This window comes from Hibiscus syriacus, unplaced genomic scaffold (genome assembly GCF_006381635.1).
Source record: "Hibiscus syriacus cultivar Baekdansim isolate YM2019G1 unplaced genomic scaffold, ASM638163v2 tig00110321_pilon, whole genome shotgun sequence".
Classification (NCBI taxonomy): Eukaryota; Viridiplantae; Streptophyta; class Magnoliopsida; order Malvales; family Malvaceae; genus Hibiscus; species Hibiscus syriacus.
Window position 1 is genome coordinate 1,358,699 of NW_024062680.1, and position 24,720 is coordinate 1,383,418.

The window sequence follows — 24,720 nt, forward strand, 5'->3', positions numbered from 1 at the left end:
AAGTGCTTGTCAGGTAGAGATCTTTTGGAAAATGTGTTATTAGTTCAAGAAATTGTGAATGGTTATGGAAGGAAATGTATGTCACCTAGGTGTACTCTTAAGATTGATTTAAGGAAAGCCGATTTATTTTTTAGATTCTTAGGGTTTTGGGGTTTTCATAACAATTTAGGGGATGGATTGAAGCTTGTATAACTAGACCTAAATTTTTGGTGGGTTTAAATGAGAGATTGGTGGGATATTTTCCGGGTGCAAATGGAGTTAGGCAAGGAGACCCACTCTCTCCTACCTATTTATTATAGTTATGAATGTGCTATTGCTTGTTGAATTTGGTTGGGAAGCATAATATTTTTGGTTTCCACCCCAAATGTAGAAAGATTGGATTAACTCATATATGTTTTGCTCGTGATCATTTGGTGTTTACCAAAGATGATATTTCCTCTATTATGGTAATTTAAAGGGTTTTGGAAGTGTTCCGTAGGATGTCTGGGCTGCAGATGAATGTATCTAAGAGTGAATTGTTCTGTTTTACAATAAGGGATTATGATGTTCAAAGGCTTGTTGAGTTGTCGGGGTTTAGAATTGATACTTTACCTTTGAGATATTTGGGTGTGCCCTTGGTTGCTAGGAATCTTTTCTATGTTGACTATGAGGGGTTGGTGGGTAAAATTGTGAAAAGAGTCAGAAGTTGGTCTGCAAAATGTTTATCCTCTGCTGGCAGGCTTCAACTTATTAAAGCAATGATCTTTAGTATACAATTTTTGGAGTAGAATGTTTTTGTTGCCTTCGAAGGTTATAAAACAAATTACTAAGATTTGCAATGTCTTTCTTTGGAAAGGAAATGATGTTTCTGCTCGAGGGGCTAGAGTAAGTTGAGAGTGGATTTGTCACCCTAAGTGTGAAGGAGGACTCGGGGTTAAATACATTTTAGTTTGGAATAAAGCATGCATGATGAAGTGTTTGTGGCTGATTTTATCTCAATATAGTTCTCTTTGGGTTGCTTGAGTGGAGAAATACCTACTGAAAGGGTGCATTATATGGCAGTTTCAAGTTAAGGCTAGTCGTCGTTGGGCTTGAAAAAAATTAATAAAACTTAGAGATGAGCTGACTTTGGTTGGAAATGTGCAAGGGAGGTATAAAGCAATGGAAGTTTGGGAGTTGTTTATACATAAACAAGATAGGGTGCCTTGGTTCAAAGTCGTTTGGGAGGGTTGGCCATTCGTCGTCACTCTTTTATTTCTTGATTGGTGGTGCTAGATAGGTTGCCAACTAAGAGTAGGGTGTTAAGATGGGGTTGTCAAATAGATCCTCAGTGTTTGCTTTATGGTGATGAATTGGAGACTTGCGACTATCTTTTTGTTGAATGTTATTATGCTTGTCAAATTTGACAATTGATTTTGCAAGCTTGTAGGCATGATGGATCTCACAATGGTTGGATGGACTTGATTAATTGATTGCAAAAGGTTTGCAAAGGGAAGTCTTTGCAGGCTACTATCACTCGGTTAGTTTGGTGTGCGTTTAACTACAATATTTGGCAGGAGAGGAATAATAGGCATCATGGGAGTGGAGATCGACATGTCAATGTTATTTTTTCTCAGATTAAGAATGGTACTCGTCTAAGGCTTGTTGGAAGTAGGAAGATTTCTAATTCAAATCCTAGTTTAGCCGCTGAGTGGGGCTTTTAGTTTCAACTTTGTTGTTGTTGGTTGTTTAGTTTTTTGTTTTTTGATTGGTTTATTTCTTTAGGTGTTGGGAATTGAGTGATGTAATGTTTATTTGTGTTTGAGGTTTTGTTTGGACGAATAAATGAAATTTATCCACACAAAAAATCTTATAATAATATATTTATTATTGTTTACTGTTTTAAATATAAAATATTTATTTGTATATTATAAATAGAATTAATTATAAATTAAATAATAATATGATTTTATTTGAATGAATAATATGATTTTTTTTAATTTGTAAATTATTAATACTAATAATTTAGATCAATTTTTTATTTCTTCGTTAAAGATTCGATTCCAAATAAAAAATTTAAAATATATCATTAAATTTATTTCACAAGTATTAACTTTATGATAATTTTTTTTTCATAAAAAAAGTTAGCCAAAAGTCACATTCGAAGTCACAATATAAGTAATATAAGTCAGACAATTATGAAAAGGTAATTAGGACAATGAAGAAGTGCACTGAGCAACGATATTGGCACTGCAACAGACACACTAGATAGAATATGATGGACTTTTAGAAGATGACGAGCTTCAACAAGATAAAACCTTACCATCGAAATATCAGTACAATGGGACGTTAATTGACGCATCAGATTCACAAAATCACTTTCAATTATCACATGAGATGCAAATAGCTCTAATACAAGTTGAATACCATAAGAGATGGTGTAAGCTTCCACAATACTAACATTTGCAGTGATGGATAGAGGAAACACACGTCTAGTCAAGGACAGATGTAAAATTTTATGTTAGGGATATACGTATAAAATTTTAAAGATAATTGTACTTATAAAGTTTTAAGAGTGTGTAAATAGATTTTAAATACAAAATACAAAAAAATATTTAAAATATATAAAAATTTAAAAAATTTCAAAGAATCAACCGCCCCACTATACTATCGATCAACCCTGTGTCTAACAATCACAAGCCCATTATCATCACGATCAAAGACTCCAATAACAGCAGTAGGACCCGTAGAAAACGCTCCATCGATATTAACTTTAAGGGTGTGAACAATTGGTCCACACCAAGAAGACGACAAATACTTATTTATAATTAAAATTGAATATTTAAATTTGATTCGAGATAAATTAAAATTTATAATTAAATTAAAATTTATAATTAAATTAAAATTTATAATTAAATTATATCACAAACTTTAAATTATATTGTTAGATAACAGATAGTTCCAAATATATAAGTTGATTGAAGATAAAAAAAGAAGAAAAAGTTAAAATATATGATTAAATTTATTTCAGAAGTGCTACCTTTACGGTCGAAACATTCCAAATGAGGGCCAACTTTGAAAGCAATCTCCATTTGTCGATAAGACCGGGCCGAAATGGAGCAAAGAAACACTAAAGCTTCCTTTTCTGGATAAAACACGAAAAAAAATTGAAGAGAGTAAATTGGGATTTGAACCCGACGTGAATCGAACACGCAACCTTTTGATCTGGAGTCAGACGCGCTACCATTACGCCACGGATCCCTTCCCTCTTCTGTCTAGGAAAAATTAAATATGTCTGATATAAATAAAGGTGAACTTTACGTAATATAAATATGGGAAATTAAGGAAATGCAGAAATAGGAAAGAAAAAAGGATCAATTTCATGTTCAGGATGTTTTAACTGATGCAATCAAGCAGCTGGGTTTAATGTAAGTATTCAAAAAGCTTATGTGAAGGTGGATTCTTGGTAGACCTGCTAATGACTTAGTTACATTTTGGTTTTAAATTCAAGCCAATTTGATTAAAAGTTAATTTAGGTTTTAAAATTCATTTTAAATTCAAATGATTTCAGATGCAGATCATTAAAGTTTATTAATTACCAATTCGTATCTCAAATTCTAAACATTTGAGATTCAAATTATTTTAAGATTCAATTAACCAGATCGGATAGTTCATATCACAAATTGCAATATCCTACTCTGAATCAACGAGCGTAAAAATAATGAAGCAGCGAGCAACCATTAGTCTTAATATTGCCTTTGTTACAACCGCGGTTCCAAATCGGAATATCTATGTACTTATACATTGTTTTAAGATCTAAGCAAAAGCACCCAAAAAAAACATCATTCGAACTCTCACACAGCGTTGCTTACATATCAATCAGCGTCTTCAGCGGTGAAATCAGGCTCAGGAGGCTTTTGTAGTTTCACCAACTCCTTTGCACTCTTGGCGATCCGATTCCGATGAATGCCACGAAGTGCATTTGCAGCAAACTTGGAAGCTAAGAAAGTGGCACGGATGCTGTACGAGCCTCCACCACTGTTGTTGCGGGTTCCGTTTGATCCTTCTGCTTCCTCTTCTTCCTTCCGACGAAGCTCCTCCAGACTCTTCCTCTTGGAATAACGCCGCCAAGCGGCTTGGATAAAGCAAGCTGCCCAGGTTCTCCATTGCTGCGAATGAAAACGGAATGTATGTTGTACCTGTCTACTGTGAAGACGTCTGAATTGACCGGCAACGAATTTCAACTCCTCAGCTGTAAGGGCAAAAGCTTCGACCTCAGTCAAAGCCTTCACCGTCCGAGTAGATGTTGGAAGGTTAGCACCGGTTTTGGGATCCAATGCCCAAGTTAGAAGCTCCTCTCCGCAGAAATCTCCCTCTTTAAGCAAACTACGGTTGAAAAACCCGCTCCTTCCACCATCTGTTGTTATACTCTCAAGGCGGCCACGAATAATGAAAAGCATCTCATCAACAGGATCCCCCTCTCGGACTATGTAAGTGTTCTCAGTAAACAGGCATGGTTTAAGCCGTTCACAGATGGCATCAAGCAATCTCTCATCCATACTCTCAAACAGAGGAACCTACAAAAGTACAAAATCAGAGGGAAAAGAAGTGGAAGGTAAAGACATACTAGATAATCCGCTAAACAAAGAGAATACAACACCCTTGAGATCATTTGCATATATAATGCGAACATGAGATTTATGTCATGGAAAAAAGACGTATCCCATTGCCTTAAAACAAGGATGTAGAAAGACAAATGGAAGGTAAAAGAAGAAAAACAAACAAAGGAAAGATACGAAGAGTAAAAGAACTCACCCTTCTAACCAAAGCCAAACAGAGGTGCCTCTTAATATCTCTCCTCAGATCCTTTGGAAGGCTTTGAACCAAGCTCTCTTCATCAACACCGCGTGTTTCCAACCACTTGTACTGGTCATAACGCCTTACTCGTTCCCTCAGGTCCTGGGGAAGCATACGATGATGCATCCACTGCTCTGAATCACGCCTTTTAATCCTCATTTCTTCTAGCCGAATGGTGAGCGACTGAAGATAGGTCTGTTTACAACATTGAAAACAACCAGAATGCCACGATACTGTCAGATTAATTGTGCTTCAACAGTCTAAACTAACTAATTAGTACAATAAAGAATGAGCTAAAGTCCAAATATTCACCTGCATGTTTCCAATCAGAAGTGCAAAGAGGATGAGTCCGAAAATGGCAAGAGCTATGGAGAATATAACCTCACCAGGATAGGTGCTAGTTTGTAGTCCCTGGCCAAGGGTACTGCAAAATGATTGAAGGATTACAGAAGAATCTTTGCAATCAGCAATGGCAAAATTGATGGTTTAATTTTTATGTTGAAAGACATCAGGAAATCATTTACATAATTTATTCGTTTGGCATGATATATAAGCTCAAATTTTAATAGATAGTTAAAACAAACACAATAGTCAAACAATGTATTTCCTATTTTCTCGAATTAATGTCAAGTAGAAAATTGAGTAAGAATGCAAGTTTAGCACAATAATATATCTTATGCATGAAATACAGAGATGTCTAACAATCAGTATTGCGGAGTACAGAGATGGAGTTTCAACAAAATAATAAAGATAAGTTTTGCTCAGGAACATAAGTTAAACACAAGCATAGAGAATGTTAATAACGTATAATTAACTATGTTAGATAAAGGGAATTCATAACAGTAGGCTTGCTGGGTGAATAACCGAATATCAAGTTAAAAGTACACGAGCATAAGGATGACAGGCATTTTCTTTCTTTCTTTTAGCTTAATCCAGCAAGTAGCCAAAAGATATCATTTAAAATAGAGTACCGAGGATAGCATAAGAGAAATTTTCTCAAATGGAAAGAACTCATGATCCAAAGGTAAGTGGGTAGATGTAGCTTAGAGTTCTCAGTGTTCAATCAGTAGCCTTGTGTAATAGGTGCAGCATTTAACATCCAAGTCCCCGTTAATAGATCATATATAACAGAAAGCAGAAAACAACCTAGAGTGAATATATTTCATATGCATTGCCAAGGAGACAAGAAAACTTTCCACAATAGTGTCTTGCGAATTCTATTTCATGAAAATACTTCTGGAAAAATAATTCAATGCAAAACTGTGAAATTAACCGTCACCTACAATCATGATAACTAAATAATTGTCGATGTCTCGTATGAATGCAATTATCTGTTATAGTATATTCCAATATACAGTCTGCAATATAATAGGACTACGTTCACTTATATGTTTCTTTTATCGTTTTATATAAATCAATTAGCAGTTAGATGGAACAAGTTTTCCCACCTCAAATTCTGTAGACCCCACCATAAACAGTAGCAGTATTTGGAAAAGAACTTTGTTGATGAAACAACACCAGATGACAAAGCCTGTGTGAAGATTCCAAAATCAAATGGAGGATTATTATTATCCCCATCAGCTGGGCACCTTTCTTCAAGAACGGAGTCTCTGATATCAGTCCATTTGTTATAACCTTCCCCATGCTGATGCCCGCAGTATAGGAAAGTTTTAGTGCAATTACCAATACCAATCTCCTTGCAGGCCTTCTGCCAACATGTATCATTTCGTCCAACAGCCACCCAGTACCAGAATGCCCCTACTATCTGAACCATTCATCAAAGAAAGAAAACATGGATCAAAACATAATTATGCAAGTAATCATATTTTTAACAGAACAGGTGAAAGTGAAAATTGTGCCCCATAAATCAAAAGATACCATAGAACAAACGGGGTGGAGAAGAATTAACAACAGGTTTCAATAGTGAAATAAAGATGTGTATTTAATAAGCACTTACATGACTACAAAGCATATATAATAGCAAGTAATATGCAGCTCCAGCCCAAGCAGTTTCAGCAAAGACACCTGCTGTCCTTTTCATTTCTGATGTTAAGGGTATAAGCCTAAGAAATCGAGGGACATACTGAAACAAGACAATAAAAAACAAGGCCTGTTTTGTTGCTTGTACATCTGAACCATTTGGATTATGAAGAAATCTCCAAACAACAATCTGCATTTATAAACAAAATAATGAGAAACTGTAGGTGCTTTTGATCAGCCAAGCATCTAGGATGACATCCAACAGTGACAGCACATTAACATTATTTCCAAGCAAAAGTAACTGCTACTCCCAAAATGAGGATACACATTTAATCTTGACTTGAACATTCGTAGTCAACACATTAAGCGGTTAAAGGAAAACAAAATTTTGCCAGATTTCACTAAAAGAATCCTATGGATGCTATATTCATTCTGTATTAGGAATCATAAGAATATTTAAATTTGCTTTGCCCTTCACGTGTTCAAAGCTTTACCTATGTGAATTAATAGTAGCCATAGATCCACAAACAATGATAGACAGATAGAAAAAGTAATGAAAGAAATATTATATCATAGTGCATATGTGCAACATAAATTGTCAATTGCTCCCAGGTTTCACACTTAAAATAATAATAAGGCAAACCAAGAAGAAAGAATGAACAATACTACACGATTATATGGAATTTCTCCCACATAAACCATAAATAAATATGAACGCGAGACACCCAACATGGATGCATGAAAAGGGAGAAATCGGTAAAGAAAGATATAATGCAAGAAACGGTGAGCTAGATGCATTAGAACCAATGATAATATGGAACATTAAGCCATTGAATGCCTAAGGAAACAGCTTTAAGACCTGCGGTAATGGAAGTACAGCAAGAAAATCAATGATGAAATATTGCTTCAAGTATCGCTTGGCTATTTTCGCAGGATCAATCACAAGTTCACCCCGCCCAAAAACTCGAGATGATGGCGCAATGTAAGCTGTACGGAACTGAAGAGCCATGCGTATAAGATAAAAAACATCTATAATCGTTCTCAAAGTCGTTGCCGTAACTGCTAACTTTTTATCAATAGTGAGACACTTTTCAGGATCATTAATAACTGGAAGATAAAAAAATAGAGGGTCCACCGATACTGCCAGAATACATGATATGAAAAATAATTTATTGCATAGCAAGAGGAATTTATCCTGAGGATCAAATATTTTCTTCTCTGATACTTTAAGATCCTCGGGAAATACTGCTCGAGAAACCCCAAATCCAAGTGAGCGACCAATTGACTTAAGTCCTTCAGACCCCTTTTTGATCCCTCTCTTGAAAGATCGAGATGTTGTCTTGTTCGCATGGCCAGAACGACCTAATGCCTCAATGTTAAACCCACAATTTTTCAATCCTGCAGCAGAGGGTGATGATAATCTAGAGTCCAAGTCATCCAACCTGGAGAAAATAGAAAGAAACACTTACAGATTATATGCCTTCACCTATAAGCGTTTATCCAGCAGCAGTAGCTATCAGCCTTCAATTCTAACCACTAAAGATAGAGGGGGGCGGGGGGGGGGGGAGAGAAAATTTAGAATAATATTTTCAGTACCTGACAAACTTCTCCTTTTGTCCACTCATATATTGGGGTTTATAACCAGAATCAAACATTTTTTACAATGGAGTGCATAAATATATCCTGCAATCCAACAAAAACATTTCAATCAAATGCCAAAAGTTAGCATAGTTTCTTGTGCCATCATTCATGATCCAGCAGCTACATCCATCAAATATTACGTTTCATAAATCATGCTCCTGATGATCTTAATTTATGCAGTTTTCATCAAATTAAACATGCTCCTGGAGATCCTAACTTGATGCAATTTTCATTAAATAAAACATCAGTCTGTGTTTTGATGTTATGCACTTGTAGAACTGAACTAATCCATATTTCTCAAAATCCCAAATTACCATCCTCTTTTTAAATTTAAAAAAGCCAAATGCCTCTGCCCTCGCTCTTTAGAAGCTAAACCAAAATTTAACTGATACACACCCCTTCTACAATTGCCAAAAGCCAGATTTCATCTCTACATCTACTGACCAAGTAACAACCATAATTTCAACAAAAATCTCCACCTTTTCTAATCCTTACTATCTTTATCAAGTTAAGTAGTTAGAACTTGATTAAGCTAAATCTAATTTCAACCGATTCTTCTACAGTTACTAAAAGCCGCAATAATCTCAATAAAAATCTCCACCTTCCCTAATTCTTCTATCTTTAGCAAGTTAAATTGCAAGAAATTGATTAAATTGTGTAGCTATTTTACTGGATCCAAAAAAAATGTCTGTAAAAATTAGATTTTCCTCATGTACTAACGACATTCTCAATCAGTTAAAGAATCATATTTACTACATTAATTTAATCGCTCAATCGAACGAAAACTTCACTCAAATGTAACGAACGACTAATTAGAAAGCAGAGTTGACTTCCAGATTCGAAAGTTTTAGTTAAATCTTAAATTCATCGAAATCAAACCAAAAAAATGAAAAATTTCTAAAGTAAAGCGAAAAATCATAAAAACTCAAACTACGAAGCAAAACAAAGAAGGCCAAGAAAATAAAAATTTTGGTATAGAATCATAAACTAATCTAAAATAAAATTAATTGAGAAGAGGAAGAAAATACTTACAGAGGAATCCTTGAAATTGACTTCAAAAAAGAATTAAAACTTAAAAAATACATTTACAATTACGCGCGACTGAAGCAGAAGGAGAAAAATGAAAGACGACACGAAGATGAAAATGTAATTTACCAAAAAGAACCCAAAGGGGAAAGGGAGACAAAGTTTCGAAATGACCAAATGGACCCTTCGTTCTGTTTATTTTATCATGTCGTATGTGTTGTCGATTTTGACGCCTCAAACCGAACCGGTTCGTTTATTTTATTTTTCTTTTTATCCCTTTGTTTATGTTTTCATTCGTTTTTCTCTTTTTTTTCCCATGAAAAATAATGAAAATAACTTCAGTCAATTCCTGTCAAAATTTTAAATTTTATACATGAATTAATAAAATAAAACATAACTTTGAACAAAAACATAGCACATAATATGTCATATATGTATATATATAAGTTAAAATTTAAAAATAACCACTAAAATAATTTAAAAATATTTTTGAAATCTTAGATATTTAAAAATTATAATATAAACATTAAATTCCTACTTTTTAATAAAATGAGTATCATATTATTTTTAAAATTTTAGATATTTAAAAAATTAGCCAAACTGGGCTAATTCTATGATGCAGGTACATTGATGTAAAGAATAAATAGTGTTGGAAGAGAAAAGTTTTCATACAAATAATTTTCTTTTAAAAAAAACACGAGATGCATATACAGCTAAGGAAACCACAATGACAGTTGAGTATTGAAGCCAAGCGTAATGTTAGCAACTGTTTTGGTATTGATTTGCATAGTATTTGACTTTAGTTGGTGTCTCAGGAGATGTCGGGATGGCGACATTTTATGATCCTCCTTACACGCCCAAGTAGAATCACTTTTTTTTATTATTATTGAAATTTGTTTTTAGTTACAGCTTAAGTTGAATGGATGGACAGAAATACTCTTAGTTCATTATCAAGTTGATTATCAAATGAGATTTTTCATGAATTGGATTTAGTTGGAGACATGTATAGTATTAATATTATATATAGCTGTTTAAATCTTATTTAATTTGAAATATAAATTTCAAAATTTTGTTAAAGTCTTTATATGCAAAATTAACTTAAATATTAGAATTGAAACATGATACATATTTTAAACAAAATAAAGTTTGTTCACTCTTCCCCCTTCCACCTAATGTTTTTGTCATAAATCTATGCATATATCGAAGAAACCTTTAAACTTAGATAAGTAACCAAACTCAAGACATAAACATGTATGAATTTTTCTTAATAGTATGGGTATTTATAATTTAGAATATGTTTAGAATTTTTTTAATATATTGACAACGCACGTATAGTTGTTCGAATTCAGGACCTCTAAAAAAATAATATTTATTTTATCATTGAGACCCGCTTGATAGATTAATAAAAATAGATAAAGTTAAAAGTAATCATTGAATTATTCAAAAACAATTTTGTTTGGACATTAGACTTTTAAAAAAATACAATGAGCATTTAATTTGGGATTTTGTTATAAGATGAACACGGCATTGTTAGTTGTTATTAAGAAAATGAATTAAAATTAATGATAATATTTTATTTGATCTTTTAAATATAATAAAAACTTTATTTATATATTAATATTTTTTAATTATAAATTAAAAAATGAAAACATTTTAATTTGTAGGAAAAATTTAAAAGTATTTTAAAACAATTTAATGGCATTTTTTATACTTTAAAAGTCGCGGATAAGTTTAACAATAGTTTAAGTACTTTCATTGATTCGTATGCTAATTAATCGATCAAGCGACAAGATATGGTGGGTACAACGAAGATCAATCCCCTGCGGCAGTGTTATTTGCTGCGGTGAGTGATGGATTATGGGATAATAGAGCATCCTGTGGGGGGAAATACAGGGTAAGTTGCATCAGTGGCCCAAAGAGACCATGCAAGCGAAGATCCACAGTAACGATCCTTCAAAAAGAAAAGTATACTAATTATTCCAATTATACAACATATGCGAAATTATTTATTTTCTGGATTTGACACGAATGCAAGGATACATGCGCATACTTATTTAAATTCATCCTATCGTAAAATTTATTCAACAGTCTTAGTTGTTAAAAAAAATATTATATTCACTTAAAATTTAGAATTCAAATAGTTATGTTTACAGTCAAACAAGTTCAAAAATTTAGGAATGATGACCTAAATTTTTATATTTTTTCTTAAAAAGAATGATTATATATATATTTTAAATTCTTTCTTTAACCCATTAAATTAAATTTAACAATTTTTTTAAATAATAATGATGCACTTGGTCTTATAGGAAACTTAGTACATCCATCCCTGATTTGTAGGGTGTACATATGTTATCAATGATTAAAAATAATTATAAATAAATAATAAAAAAATATAACATATCGCATTATATAATGTTATATCGTACTAATATTGGCATCAATTATTGGAGGCTATGCCTATACAATATTGTTATCAGTGGACATGATTTATTCGCGCCTGTTGTTATATAGCTTTCTTAGTGCTTAATAATCCTGGCCCAATCTATAGAAACATGACTGTTGACTGATGAACTATATTTTCGTGTTATTGATAATAACTAGAGAAATATATATATTAAAGAGATTAGCGGGACGATTGTCTTTTTTTAATTTTTCAAAATATTATATATTTTAAATATATATATTTTTAATAATATATTTTTATCTTATAAAATTTTGTAAATCCATCTATTAATATAAAATCATACTTTTAACCTTATATGTATTACATAATTGTCTCTGACTTGCTTTTATCCTAATGTTCAGACCATTCACCAGACATTGCATGTGAAATCATAGGAAGTTGTTTTGATTAGCTAAGCTGGAAAGTTTGGATTGTGTGGTGACCTGTAGAGTCACGTGACTATAAAATAACTTCCATTTGACCTCACAATGCATCCCACATAAAAAGTGCTAGTTTCAAATTCTACAGCAGATAACGTGTCCTTTGAATCTTGAAGGTTATATTTAAGGGCAAAATACATTTCCTGCTACTTAATTATTATTAAGATTATAAATATGTCATTGAAGTTTAAAAAGTTATAAATTGATCGATCAATTAATCGATTTGTTAGTTCTATTCATGATCACATCTAATATTTTTTTAAAAAAAATATTATAACATCCATCAATTTAGATAATTAGTTTATAACATTTTTATAATTAAAAAATACACAATAAAAATATGTATAATTTATCCTGAAATAATTTTAGCTTACATGATTGATTAAGCAAATCACGCAGACCTTGATAATCCAACACCAGCTGATCCAAAATGACATCTTATCGATTCTTTCATGTGAATTTTTCACCCAAAAGTCGACATTTCCCCCCTAAAAGATTTCGCCTTTTTTTTCTGAATCAGTCGACAACATAACAGCACCTTTTCCAATTAAATGCACGAGAAAAACGTACAAAAAATCTAACATGTTCGCATAATGACATCAATATGACTCAAGGACAAGGAGTAGTTAGTGTCTTTTAGGGTTCTTCTCGGATTTCACTTAACCAATCTGAAATAACAGGATAAGTAACTCAATTTCGCACGTGAGAAATGTATCCAGGCATACCAATTTCTATTAGTATGACTTCTTTTTTCTTTCTAACATATATATTACTATTGGAAATCTACATGTCGAAGACAAAACACATTGGTGTAAGCAACAACATTGTAGTTTAACCTTTTTGATGTTCAAAAAGCTCAATTGATATCACGATTTCCCATCTTTTGCTTTTCACTTCCTTTCCCCTCGGGAAACTATCATATCGTTGTTAAAACATGTTCAATATAAATAAAAGGTTGGTTTTAAAAGTTGGTTATATAGTTCCAATAACACTTATTTTAACGTATTTTTCAATGAGGCCGTTATTTAGAAGCGTGTTTTATATGACTTATTTTTTTTATTGATATTGCAGAAAATTTGGACGGAATTTTTAACGTATTTATATGAATAAAAATTAGTTGAACGACAACATCAATATATATATATATATATATTATCTTCAATTATTTAATAAATATATATTATAAAAATTCATCATTCATCAAGTGTCGGTAAAAAAAAAATACTATATCATATCATAAATTCAATGCATTTATTATCCGTTCCAGAAAATCAGTGAAAAAAAAAACGATGACTGTACTCTACATGGAAGCCAACAAGGGCCCCTAAGGATTTTGCTTGTATGACCATCCAGTTGAAATTTACACTTGCATCACATCGCCATTCTTTGGTTCACATATTTTGTCAATGATTTTCATTTAACCTCTTGAAACATGAATCACCATTGAAACATATTTTGGTTAAATGAATTTTCTTGTAAGCATTATTATAATATATATTAAATGTATTTCCCTTAGTTGAAGCAGTGTGCAAGATCTAAAAACAATTGTGTTATTATTATTATATTCCACCCGAACATGCTAAAATGCCTAAAACAGATAAGATTCGATCAGAATGTCAGTGAAATACAACAAAAAGAACTGGGCTTTTTCGTCTTTATGAACAAAAATACAAGCGAAAATATGGGAAAATGGCAACTTTTGCTTGTGGAGTTCAGCAAAAAAGCTTTTCTTGTACATGGCTCACAAGCAAACCTATCATTCAACTGTGTCATGATTGAATTTTAGCCAACAATGCAATATGAACAGTTCTATGATACAGCAACATCAACTAATCACAATCCAACACCTGTAATTCTCTGTTTATTAATAATAATGATATTCCATGGAAAAAACTGGGGAGTACATATTATATAAACTGTCAGTGTTTCATGTAGATAGTATGTGATAAAGGGCTGTTATAAACGATGACCTTTCATAAATTGTGGATGTCGTTGTAACTTGTAAGGGTTACTGGTCATTGGTGCCTTGCTTGTTTAAATACAGCTTGGCTACTAGTAGTTTTTCCCTTCACATTATAGGGAGGAGGCTTCTTCTCTTGCCGCCTCTCTTTCTGGTTTTACTCTCATATCTTTTAAAACCCTTGTCATGGTTAGTTTCTCTATAGCTTTTTTGCTGCTTCTTGTTCCAGTTTTGCAGTATTTGGCCAGATAAAAATGGCATGAAACTGGGATTTTGTAAGGAGAAATGTTATGAGTTTCTTTCTTACAGGCTGAGAAGATGAGCTTAACTGTTGCTGATGCAGTGGACTACAAAGGATTCCCTGCTGACAAGTCTAGAACTGGTGGCTGGGTACCTGCAGCTCTCAGCTTAGGTACAACCAAAAAAACTCATCATTCATCTTCTTCATAATGAGTTGATGACTGTGTCTGATCTGAAACCAGTAGTAAACAGAGAAGAAATCAGCCTTATCTCTAGCACAAGGCTTATCATGTTCTTGTTTGAGGCAAAACTGTCGAGTTTTGGTGTTTTTTCAGGCATTGAAATATGTGAGAGGCTATCAACAATGGGGATAGCAGTGAACCTTGTGACTTACTTGGGTGGAACTATGCACCTTCCAAGTGCTACTTCTGCAAATGTTGTGACAGATTTCATGGGGACCTCATTTCTGCTGTGTTTACTTGGTGGATTCCTTGCCGATTCGTACTTGGGACGATACCGAACGATCGCGATATTCGCCTCGGTTCAGATGCTTGTAAGTTTAGAAAACAGAGTTTTTAACTGAAACCTTCAAAAGTTTTCCTTCAGTTTCTATATATGCCTAATGATGCTAGTGAATCAGGGGACTTTCCTGTTAGCTGTATCTACAAAAGTCCCGCAACTGCGGCCGCCTCCTTGCCACGTTGCCGATGTAACACAATGCCAACGAGCTAATAGCTTTCAAATGGGAATTATGTACCTTTCATTGTATCTAGTAGCATTAGGGACCGGCGGCTTGAAATCAAGCGTTTCAGGTTTCGGAACCGATCAGTTTGACGAGAAAGATGAAAAGGAGAAGGCCCAGATGACTTATTTCTTCAGTAGGTTTTTCTTTGTTATCAGCACTGGAACTTTGATGGCTGTCACAGTGCTTGTTTACATCGAAGATGAAGTTGGTCGAAGTTGGGGTTATGGGATCTGCTCTGCTTCAACGTTTGTTGCACTCGTGGTGTTCTTTTCAGGAACGAAACGATACCGATACAAGAAATGTTCGGGAAGCCCCGTTGCTCATATTTCGCAAGTTGTTTCTGCTGCATTTAGGAAAAAGAAAGCTAAACTCTCTTCTGATATTTCCTTGTTGTATGAAGATCTCCCAGAGACATCACGAATTCGTCACACCGATCAGTTCCGGTATGCAATCTGTAATACTAAACATGTCTATCGATCGGCTTGATGTAATGTCAATCGATAACCACCATCTTTCGTTGTTTTTTATTCTTAGCTTCCTGGACAAGGCATCTGTCGTGACGGAGGATGATTACGGCCACAACGGTTCGTTCATGGTGAACCCTTGGAAGCTTTGTCCAGTTACAAGGGTAGAAGAGGTGAAGAAGATGACCAGGCTACTACCGATCTGGGCGACAACGATCTTATTTTGGACAACGTACGCACAAATGATCACTTTCTCGGTCGAACAGGCAACCACTATGGAGAGAAACATAGGAAATTTCCAAATTCCAGCTGGTTCACTCACTGTCTTCTTTGTGGGAGCCATACTGATCAGTTTAGCTGTTTATGATCGTTTTATAATTCCACTTTGGAAAAAATGGAAAGGCAAACCTGGTAAGACAAACATCATGTCAGCATCATATTTTGTAACAATAACTTTGAATCATTCACATAACTGCATGACTAGACATTAATCGAATAATGATTTGATCAATATCTGTCCACAGGGTTAACAAATCTGCAATTGATAGCCATAGGCCTCTTCTTGTCTGCCATGGGAATGGCAGCTGCAGCCATAGCAGAGGTGAAACGGCTATCTGTAGCAAAGGAGCACGCTAAAACAACCACCCTACCGATAACCGTTTTCTACCTGATTCCGCAATTCTTCTTGGTGGGTGCGGGAGAAGGATTAATATACACCGGTCAGCTGGATGTCTTCATCACTCAATCCCCAAAAGGAATGAAAACGATGAGCACCGGCCTATTCCTCACCACTCTTTCGCTCGGTTTCTTCTTTAGTAGCTTGCTAGTTTCCATCGTGAAGGCTGCGACCGGAAGCGGCGGAAAACAAGGATGGGTGGGAGAGAACATAAACAAAGGAAGATTAGATTGCTTCTATGGGCTCCTAGCTGCATTAAGCTTCATTAACTTTGGATTATTCCTTCTTTCTGCAGCATGGTTCAGGAGGACAATAGTTAAACAAGCTCCTGAAACCGCGATTGTCGTTAGAGAATCAATGATCGAAGAGAAATGCTAGGCTTTTCCATACTGGAAATATCACTTGAAATCTTCTTTAATCACCAGAGTGCTACTACATAAATAAATGTCTGCAACATCATATGTAACATCCCAAACTATGGGTTAGTGACTAAATGGTAAAGTTTCAGAATTTGGTGATTAAAGTAGAAGAATGAATTAGTTCAATGATTTATCTGAAAATAAATCCTAAAAGTTGTTAGTAATTATCAAATGAAGTAGAGGACAAAATGGTCATTTAACTAATAAATGAATTAAAAATAAATATGATAAGGATATATATGTTAGAGGGGATAAGGATGAAGAGATATTTTCTTCATCTTCTTCTTCTTCTTCTTCATGTACGAGAGAAAGAAAGAGCCAAGCAAGCAAAGGTGAGTTCTCTAATTTCTTGATTGTTTGTTGATTTTAAGCATGAGTTTTGATCCTTAGAGGATAACTAAGCTTAAGGAAAGCTTAAGTTATCTTAAAATCAAAAGATGAAGAAGTTATAAGAGATTTAAGAAAACGAGTTTTTATATGAAATCATAGAATAGAGTTGATAAGTTGAATTTTAAGTTGAATTTGATTTGTCAACTATGAGAATAAGAAGATAGAAGTGTTAGAATTGTATTTAGAACATATGAAAAATTGAGTATGATTCTTGAATTTCATATGAAGGATAGGATTTTGAAGTTATAGATGATTTTCATGGATATAAGTTAGTTTAAGTAATGATAGTTGAGTTTAATGACATGGTAGGGGTTTAAAATAGAAGAATTGAAGGAAAAATTGATGATTTTCGAGCTTAAAATACAATTTCTGGGTAGAGGGAACCGATACCCTATGAATGGGAATCGATTCCCCTCTTGAACGAAAAAAATTCCAGTATGTTCAGGGGGTATCGATTCCCCTGGGAGGTATCGATTCCCCTTAAATGAAAATATAGAATTTGATTCATTAAACCGGTTTAAGTTATTAACATCAATTTAAAGTTTAGGCTTCTGATAGTTGTTTTGAAATGATATATTTATGTAGACATTGAGCCTAAACAAGTTCCGGAATAATCAAAGGATTATAATCGAATCAAAGCAAGGCTGAGGTGAGTGCATACTAGTGATATGTAGTGTTTAATGGAAATAAGACTTGCGATGAGTCTATTTCCTAGAGTAATATGCATGAAGTCATGGACATGATTATGTGTTGTTATAATTATATGTGATTATTTGTATTACATTGATTGTATGTATGCATGACTAAAGATAATGATATGTTTTGTATATGTTATGTGATTATGAATAGGTAGAAAGGAAACAAATGATGATATAAAAATCTATTATAAGATATATGATATGAAAATATAATAGTGAGCTATGTGAAAGAACTATGAGATATATGAGTCATATAGAAAATATATGCGAACAAGATATGACATCTATGTTTATATGAAACAATGCAAGGTGATATGAGCTATGTGAGATATGAATATAAAATCATATGAGAAGTGAAAAGAATTACATGAAAATAGACTAAGTGATTACATGTATATGTGAAAGAAGCTATATGATACGATCTATGTGATTACATGCAACATATGATATTAAATATATGTTTACACATACATGCGGTATGTGATAGAAGAGAAAGAACATGTGATTATGAGATCAATGATTACACGTACATGTGATACGTGACTGAAAAGAAAAGATATGTGCTTATAAGAGAAAGAATATGAATAAGTAATGTTAACTGTTATAAATGATAATGCCCATGTTATGTGATATGAGAGCTAGGGGTATAGTTGGCATGCCAAGGGTCTAGGGTTTATCTATGTTCTTCGGGACATATGGACTGTTTACCTATGTTCTTCGGGACATATGGACTGATTACCTAGGTTCTTCGGAATCTATGGACTGGTCCTTCGGGACATTGATCGAGCTGTGGTGACAGCATATGTGTGCACAACCTCAATGTACTCACATACCTTAAGTTCTCAAAAGTATACATGGGCTAATACATGGTCTTTACAGAGAGTAAATAAATAAATTGATTTGCTACTATGTATGTTTTGTTGTGAAGTAGTATATTTGTTCCATGGTATGTAGAGAAATGTTCGTTATATATACTTATACGATAAAAATGTATTAAAAGTACTTGTATTATCTTATGTTATCATGTATACTGAATTATATGCGACCCGATTGAATTCATAGATTGAATGTTTATATTTATGAGAAATGCATTATTATTATGTTTTATATGCCTCACTAAGTCAACGACTTAGCGTGTGATTGTTTCACACGTAAGTTTCGAGAAGAGTAAAAAGTAATGCGGAGCAAGACATGTCAGTTCTCCTTACCAAATGTCAGATCAGAAAATATATGTACTGTATATAGAGTGTAGTTGGCATGTAGTCTAAAGATATAAATTGTATGAACTCTGATATATTTTTTAAACGTTTTGAATAGGTTAAATGTTATAAAAAAATTTAAATTACTCACTATTTTATACGAATGATTGTTTTGAAAAGTCAATGTGACACTTCGGACTCGTATCCGGGTCGGATACGGGTTGGGGGTGTTAATCATAGTTCACTGCTTAGCTTCAAGGTGTAACAGAAATAAAACTGTTCACTGCAATTTGTTATTCTAATCCTTGTCTGTATGTCATACATTTCTGAAATATTAATGTTTGATGTAAAAGAAAAAGAATTTTAAATCTAAGACATACTTTTCTCTAGATTTCCTGTCCATTCTTAAGTGTCCTGTCGTGCTTTGATTCTCAATCAGTCATAGTGGAAAATGCACATTCATGGTTCCTAGTTTCTCCATTAGCAATACTAAAGTTTATGCGACATCAAACTTTTTTTAAGTGGTAAGTGCACCACCAAAGTCAAATCATCATCAGAGAGAACTAGGATAAAAGTTTTAACTAGTTACAGATAAATTATGATTTAGAAATTCCACTTCAACTATCCAATTCGATTTTATAGATATCAAAATATGATACGAACTAAAAATTCCACTTGAACTATCCGATTCGATCTTATTAGATACAACAATACTATATAAATATGACACAACACAAAGTGTATGATAAACACAATACAACATGCTTATAGACACTAAATGACTAATCTAATCTGATCCAACTTAGGAACATTCAACCGATATTTCCAACATGAGGGAAAGGAGGGGACTCTTTTTTTTGAGAATCTAATGCCCTTTTTACCTTTCTTTTTAATTACTTTTTCTGTAAAGCATGTGAGGTGAGAAAATATTATAAACATATAGATTATCCTCCCAACCACATCCAATGCAGCAAATACTATAAAAGATTCCCCCAATTAACAAAATGGGAAAATCAATAAGGTAACCTTGAAAGCTACAAGAGGAGGATGTAACACCCCCAACCCGTACCTAACCCGGATACGAGTCAGAGATGTTACATTGCTTTTGTAAAACAATATTTTTACCAAATAGCATAATATTTGAACTTATATTAAGAAAATACGATAATATACTATTAAATTATGTTCGTTATAAAATTTTGAGGCAAAAATGTATTTATGAACCGTAAAATACGGTATGAACAGTAATGAATAGTATTGTGAACAATACCCTGATACAGTACCCAAATGCTAAAATTTTCCAAATTGCTAACAGGGAACCGATTCCCTGCTACAGGGTACCGATTCCCCTGCTACAGTACTTCCGTAAAAACATACATAAAACTAGTAAAAATTTAACCGTTCATTACTATACATTCACCATTTTTATATATACATTTAAAACATTACAAAAGTCGATCAGAGCATACATACTAAACGACTCTATTTACATACCAACACATATATCACATAAACATACATACTTTTAAGGTTCTTCTGATCTGATCTTCAAATGATGATATGTTGCCTTGTTGCTCTTAAGATCGATCTTCTTACTTTTATGTACCTACGTGTAAATCACTTACACGCTAAGTCATAGACTTAGTAAGACATATAAATATAATAATGATGCATTCCTTATGAATATGAACATGCAATCTATCCATTCAATCATGTAACATGTAATTCAATATAAACGATAATAACATATAACAATAATAATGCAATTACCTTTGATAACATTTTATAAGCCTATGTACATTACTGAGAACCCAAGGTATTCGAGCTGATTGAGGTTGTGTACTATTGTTGTCACCACAGCTCATATAAGTCCCACTGAGTGGCATATGAAATTTTGTCCCAAAGGACCTGTGAATATGTCCCGAAGGACCTATGAGTTGTCCCGAAGGACCTATGAAACCCTCGACTCTTGGCATGCCAACTATACCTATAGCTCTCATATCGTATACCATGGGTATCATTCTTATGTTTCATATGTTCATGTACTTATGTCATTTCTCTTGTGATCACATAGCCCATATTACTTATCATATCACATGTGCATATGAATCTATTCCCATATATCATTTAACAAATCATATGAACATATATACTTTATGCATGTATCATAATAATTATCATGTATGCATGTTCATAACTATTGTACTATAAAAATCAACATAGAAATTAGACTTATCACTAGTATTATTCCATTGTACTATACTTATATTATACACTCACTTTGGTCTTGCTTTCGTTGATTCAATCCTAACTCTTCGATTGTTCCGGAACAAGATTACGTTTTATATCTACATAAACATAATTTTCAAGATGGTTATCAGAAGTCTAACCCTTGTAATTTGATACTAAAAACTTAGACTAATTTAATGAACCAAACTTCAACTTTTCCTTTAGGGGGCCCCAGGGGTATCTGTACTCTCTGCATAATTTGTACCCTCTGCATAATCTGTAATTTTACCCATAACTTATTGTTTAAACCCGAAAATTCATCAACTCTTCATTGAATTTCTTCATACAAAGCTCTTTTCATACTACTAAACTCAAACTATAACTATTTTAACTAACTTATATCATCCCCACACCTTATTATCTCTCATACTTCATTCAAATTCTTAAAGCTAAGAATCATACCAAATTTTCAACATGTTTTTAATCCAATTCTAACACTCCATATTCCTTAATTAATCTCTTGACAAGTCAAAAATCTTATTCAACCTTCAAAAACTCATCTATATCAAAATTTCATCTAAAAACTCATTTTTCAAATCTATCTCTAAAACACTTATCTTGTTGTTTTAATGTCATATAAGCTTTCCTTTAGCTTATATAACATCCAAACTTCCATTTCCAAACCAAAAAATCAAAAAAACAACCAAGGTTCAGATTCTTACCTTAAGATGCAACCCACGTTGATAAAGAAGAGAGCAATGTGATTTTCCAACTCTTCTTCTCCTCTTTCTTCATATATATATATCCCATCCAAAACCATTAAAAATATCTTTCCCTGAAATTTACTATTTTACCCTTATTATAATTCCATATTTATTATCATACCCAACACACAAAATTCCTCCATAAATCACTAGACTTATCACTTATTCTAATTCACCAACTGAATTTATAAGTTCTTACAATTTAGTCACTTACCCGGTAATTTGGGTGTTACAGAGGAAGTATTATATAACAGGAATATAAAGCCAATCTTCCATAGGGGTTGTTACCTTTTTTTAAAGAAAAACACACATCCCAAATCCAAATGCTATTTGTTCCAAAAGTTTCAATTTAAATGATCGTAGAAAGGACAATACAAAGACTGTAATGGTGAAGAACACCAATAGCAGAACAAGACCTGGTTGTGATTTCCTATATTGTCCAGTGGTTCAGAACATATTAAAATAGCAAGTTGATAATAACATCTAAAATTCCAAAATCCGATAAAATTGTATTTGATTTTAGTTCCGTAGATATTTGAAACTGTCAACTCTTTCTAGTTTTTTGGCCTTTGAAAGCTCATATTGCATTGAACATAGATATCGGAATGGATACAGCAAGAGAAATGAAGAATCCCATACTCCATTCTTTTAACTCTCAAAGTTCAAAGCATGAAAAGCACGAACACATTATTATACAAGCAAAACAAAGAAACCAAATGAGAAGAGAGAAACATATATGAATAAAGAAGAGTCAAAGCTCCATCAATGGAAGGAGTACTTACAGAAATACTAGTCAACATCTGAAAGAGAAGAGACAAAAAAATAAATAAACAAACAAACAAAACACAGGGATGTGAGATTCTTCTTCCTCTCCTAAGATACATCAATTGGTGCAATAAGCAACAGATGCAAATTCCAACCCCTTTATATTACTACGAAATAGCCATAATAACTAAATTACGGGACTCTCACTTGTCAATTCCCTCACCTTGCTTTTCCTCTAGCAACCTGTGAGCTTCTTCCTCAGCTTGTGCGACTTTCTTCTCTGCTTCTTCGGCCTTCAAAGCCTGTAACTTGGCATGGTTATAGTAAGCAACACCAATAAATGCAAGCCCATAACCAAACAAATTGATGGGTGTCACGGTATCCTTAATGACAGACCAAGAGAATACAATTAACAACCAGTCCTTAACAACCCCACCTACGTTCATTGTCAATGCAGACGTCTCTCCAACGAGAAGGAAAACAGCAAGGTTCAGAGCAAAAGCACAGAACGAATTGGTTCCGAATATAACGAAATCGAATTCGAAACTCGACGTCTGTTTCAAAATAGGGTACTCAACAAAAATCCATGGCACCAAGAGGAAAACCAAACAGCAAGGTGCAACGTAATATAGAGAAGTAATCGGATTCAAGGTGATCCCTTTAGAAGTAAGCAGGATTTGGATCAAAACCAACCTGGTAGCCTCGAATGCAACAGCGCCTAACTGCAACATGACACCCCAGGTATTGAATTTAGCTTCCCCATAAGCTGCGATGGCGACCCCGAAAGCGATGGAAACCATGTTGATCATCGTATCAGTCTTAAAGCTCTCTTTTTTAAAAAGAACACCAATGGAATAAACAGCCAGGGGCATCAAGGCCTCGAGCATCTGAATGAAGGAAACGGATAAGTAAATGTAGGCGGAATTGGAGAGCCAGAGGCTGAGGGAATAAAGGGCGCCGATTGGTACGACGGAGGAGATATAAAGGTCTTTGAACATGGAAACGGGCTCGACGACTTTGAAGACCTTGATGAGGAGGAAAGCGAGGGAAGCACAGGTCATGTGGATCAATGTAAGGGAAATGGGGAAAGGCCAGTTGTAGAGCTTCTTGTCGAGGATGTATTTGTTGTAGACGATGACGGTGAAGCTGAGGAAGATCCAGATGGAGACGTAGGTGTAAGAGAGGATGATGCTCTTAATGACATTGTCACTCAAGGAACCACCTTTGCCCATTGTTTTTGGATTTTGGAAGATTGAGGGGAAGTGGTGAATGGGAAGAAAAAGGGGTCAAAGCGGATTGTGAGGGGAGGGGTTTAGTGTGAGTGAGTTTGAAGAAACGAAAATAGAATTATGGTTTTGAATTGAAACGTAGGCAGAAGATGGTAGCTCGAGCCTTTAGCTTGCTGAAAAATAGACCATTTCTCGGCCGCTATATCGCATGCTTCTATATATCGTATTTTCTTTTCTTAAAGTAGAATTACGTGTAAAGCCAGCCCAAATCAGTTGTCAGTAAGACAAACTAGATTGAAAAAGTCACAACTTTTATTATATTCGACCTAAATCAGTTAATAAATTAAATATCGATATACTGTTCTTTTGGCTTGAGAGAACAGCCCTCCCAAGTCCCAACCGATGGAAATAACCATACTCTTCAATATCACAAGCATCTGTCAACACAATACACCATCAATAATAGAAATTCTACTGTTAACATATAAAATAGATGAACAAAACATTACATATAAAGCTTCAATATAGTAAAGGCACCGATTTAACTATATCAGCAATCCAAGTTTTAATCTTTAATACCACAAACTCAAATTATGA

At 33.7% G+C, this 24,720-nt stretch overlaps 3 protein-coding genes and 1 non-coding gene across 6 annotated transcripts; 1 reads left to right on the forward strand and 3 right to left on the reverse strand.

The window, feature by feature from the left end:
• Window positions 1-3,147: 3,147 nt before the first annotated feature.
• Window positions 3,148-3,219, reverse strand: TRNAW-CCA. The gene has a single exon. It is a non-coding gene; the product is annotated as a tRNA-Trp (tRNA).
• Window positions 3,220-3,808: 589 nt separating this feature from the next.
• Window positions 3,809-19,736, reverse strand: LOC120117676 (probable cyclic nucleotide-gated ion channel 5). Of its 3 annotated transcripts, none has more exons than XM_039137919.1 (8): window positions 19,726-19,736; window positions 8,392-8,478; window positions 7,655-8,237; window positions 6,773-6,985; window positions 6,264-6,580; window positions 5,128-5,239; window positions 4,774-5,010; window positions 3,809-4,535 (listed from the first exon to the last, which is right to left on the reverse strand). In XM_039137919.1, the coding sequence occupies exons 2-8, from the start codon at window positions 8,448-8,450 to the stop codon at window positions 3,834-3,836; spliced, it is 2,223 nt and encodes a 740-aa protein (XP_038993850.1). In that variant the 5' UTR covers window positions 8,451-8,478; window positions 19,726-19,736; the 3' UTR covers window positions 3,809-3,833. The 3 variants fall into 3 exon arrangements, with proteins under 3 accessions (XP_038993850.1, XP_038993848.1, XP_038993849.1); XM_039137917.1 differs by lacking the exon at window positions 19,726-19,736 and adding an exon at window positions 9,526-9,588; XM_039137918.1 differs by lacking the exon at window positions 19,726-19,736 and adding an exon at window positions 9,469-9,540.
• Window positions 14,439-16,879, forward strand: LOC120117678 (protein NRT1/ PTR FAMILY 6.2-like). The gene is made up of 6 exons (XM_039137920.1): window positions 14,439-14,494; window positions 14,615-14,717; window positions 14,881-15,098; window positions 15,186-15,733; window positions 15,825-16,165; window positions 16,279-16,879. The coding sequence occupies exons 1-6, from the start codon at window positions 14,492-14,494 to the stop codon at window positions 16,806-16,808; spliced, it is 1,743 nt and encodes a 580-aa protein (XP_038993851.1). The 5' UTR covers window positions 14,439-14,491; the 3' UTR covers window positions 16,809-16,879.
• Window positions 19,737-23,097: 3,361 nt separating the features above from the next.
• Window positions 23,098-24,171, reverse strand: LOC120117814 (probable sugar phosphate/phosphate translocator At4g32390). The gene has a single exon (XM_039138015.1). The coding sequence runs from the start codon at window positions 24,124-24,126 to the stop codon at window positions 23,098-23,100; it is 1,029 nt and encodes a 342-aa protein (XP_038993946.1). The 5' UTR covers window positions 24,127-24,171.
• Between the last annotated feature and the right edge of the window lie 549 nt (window positions 24,172-24,720).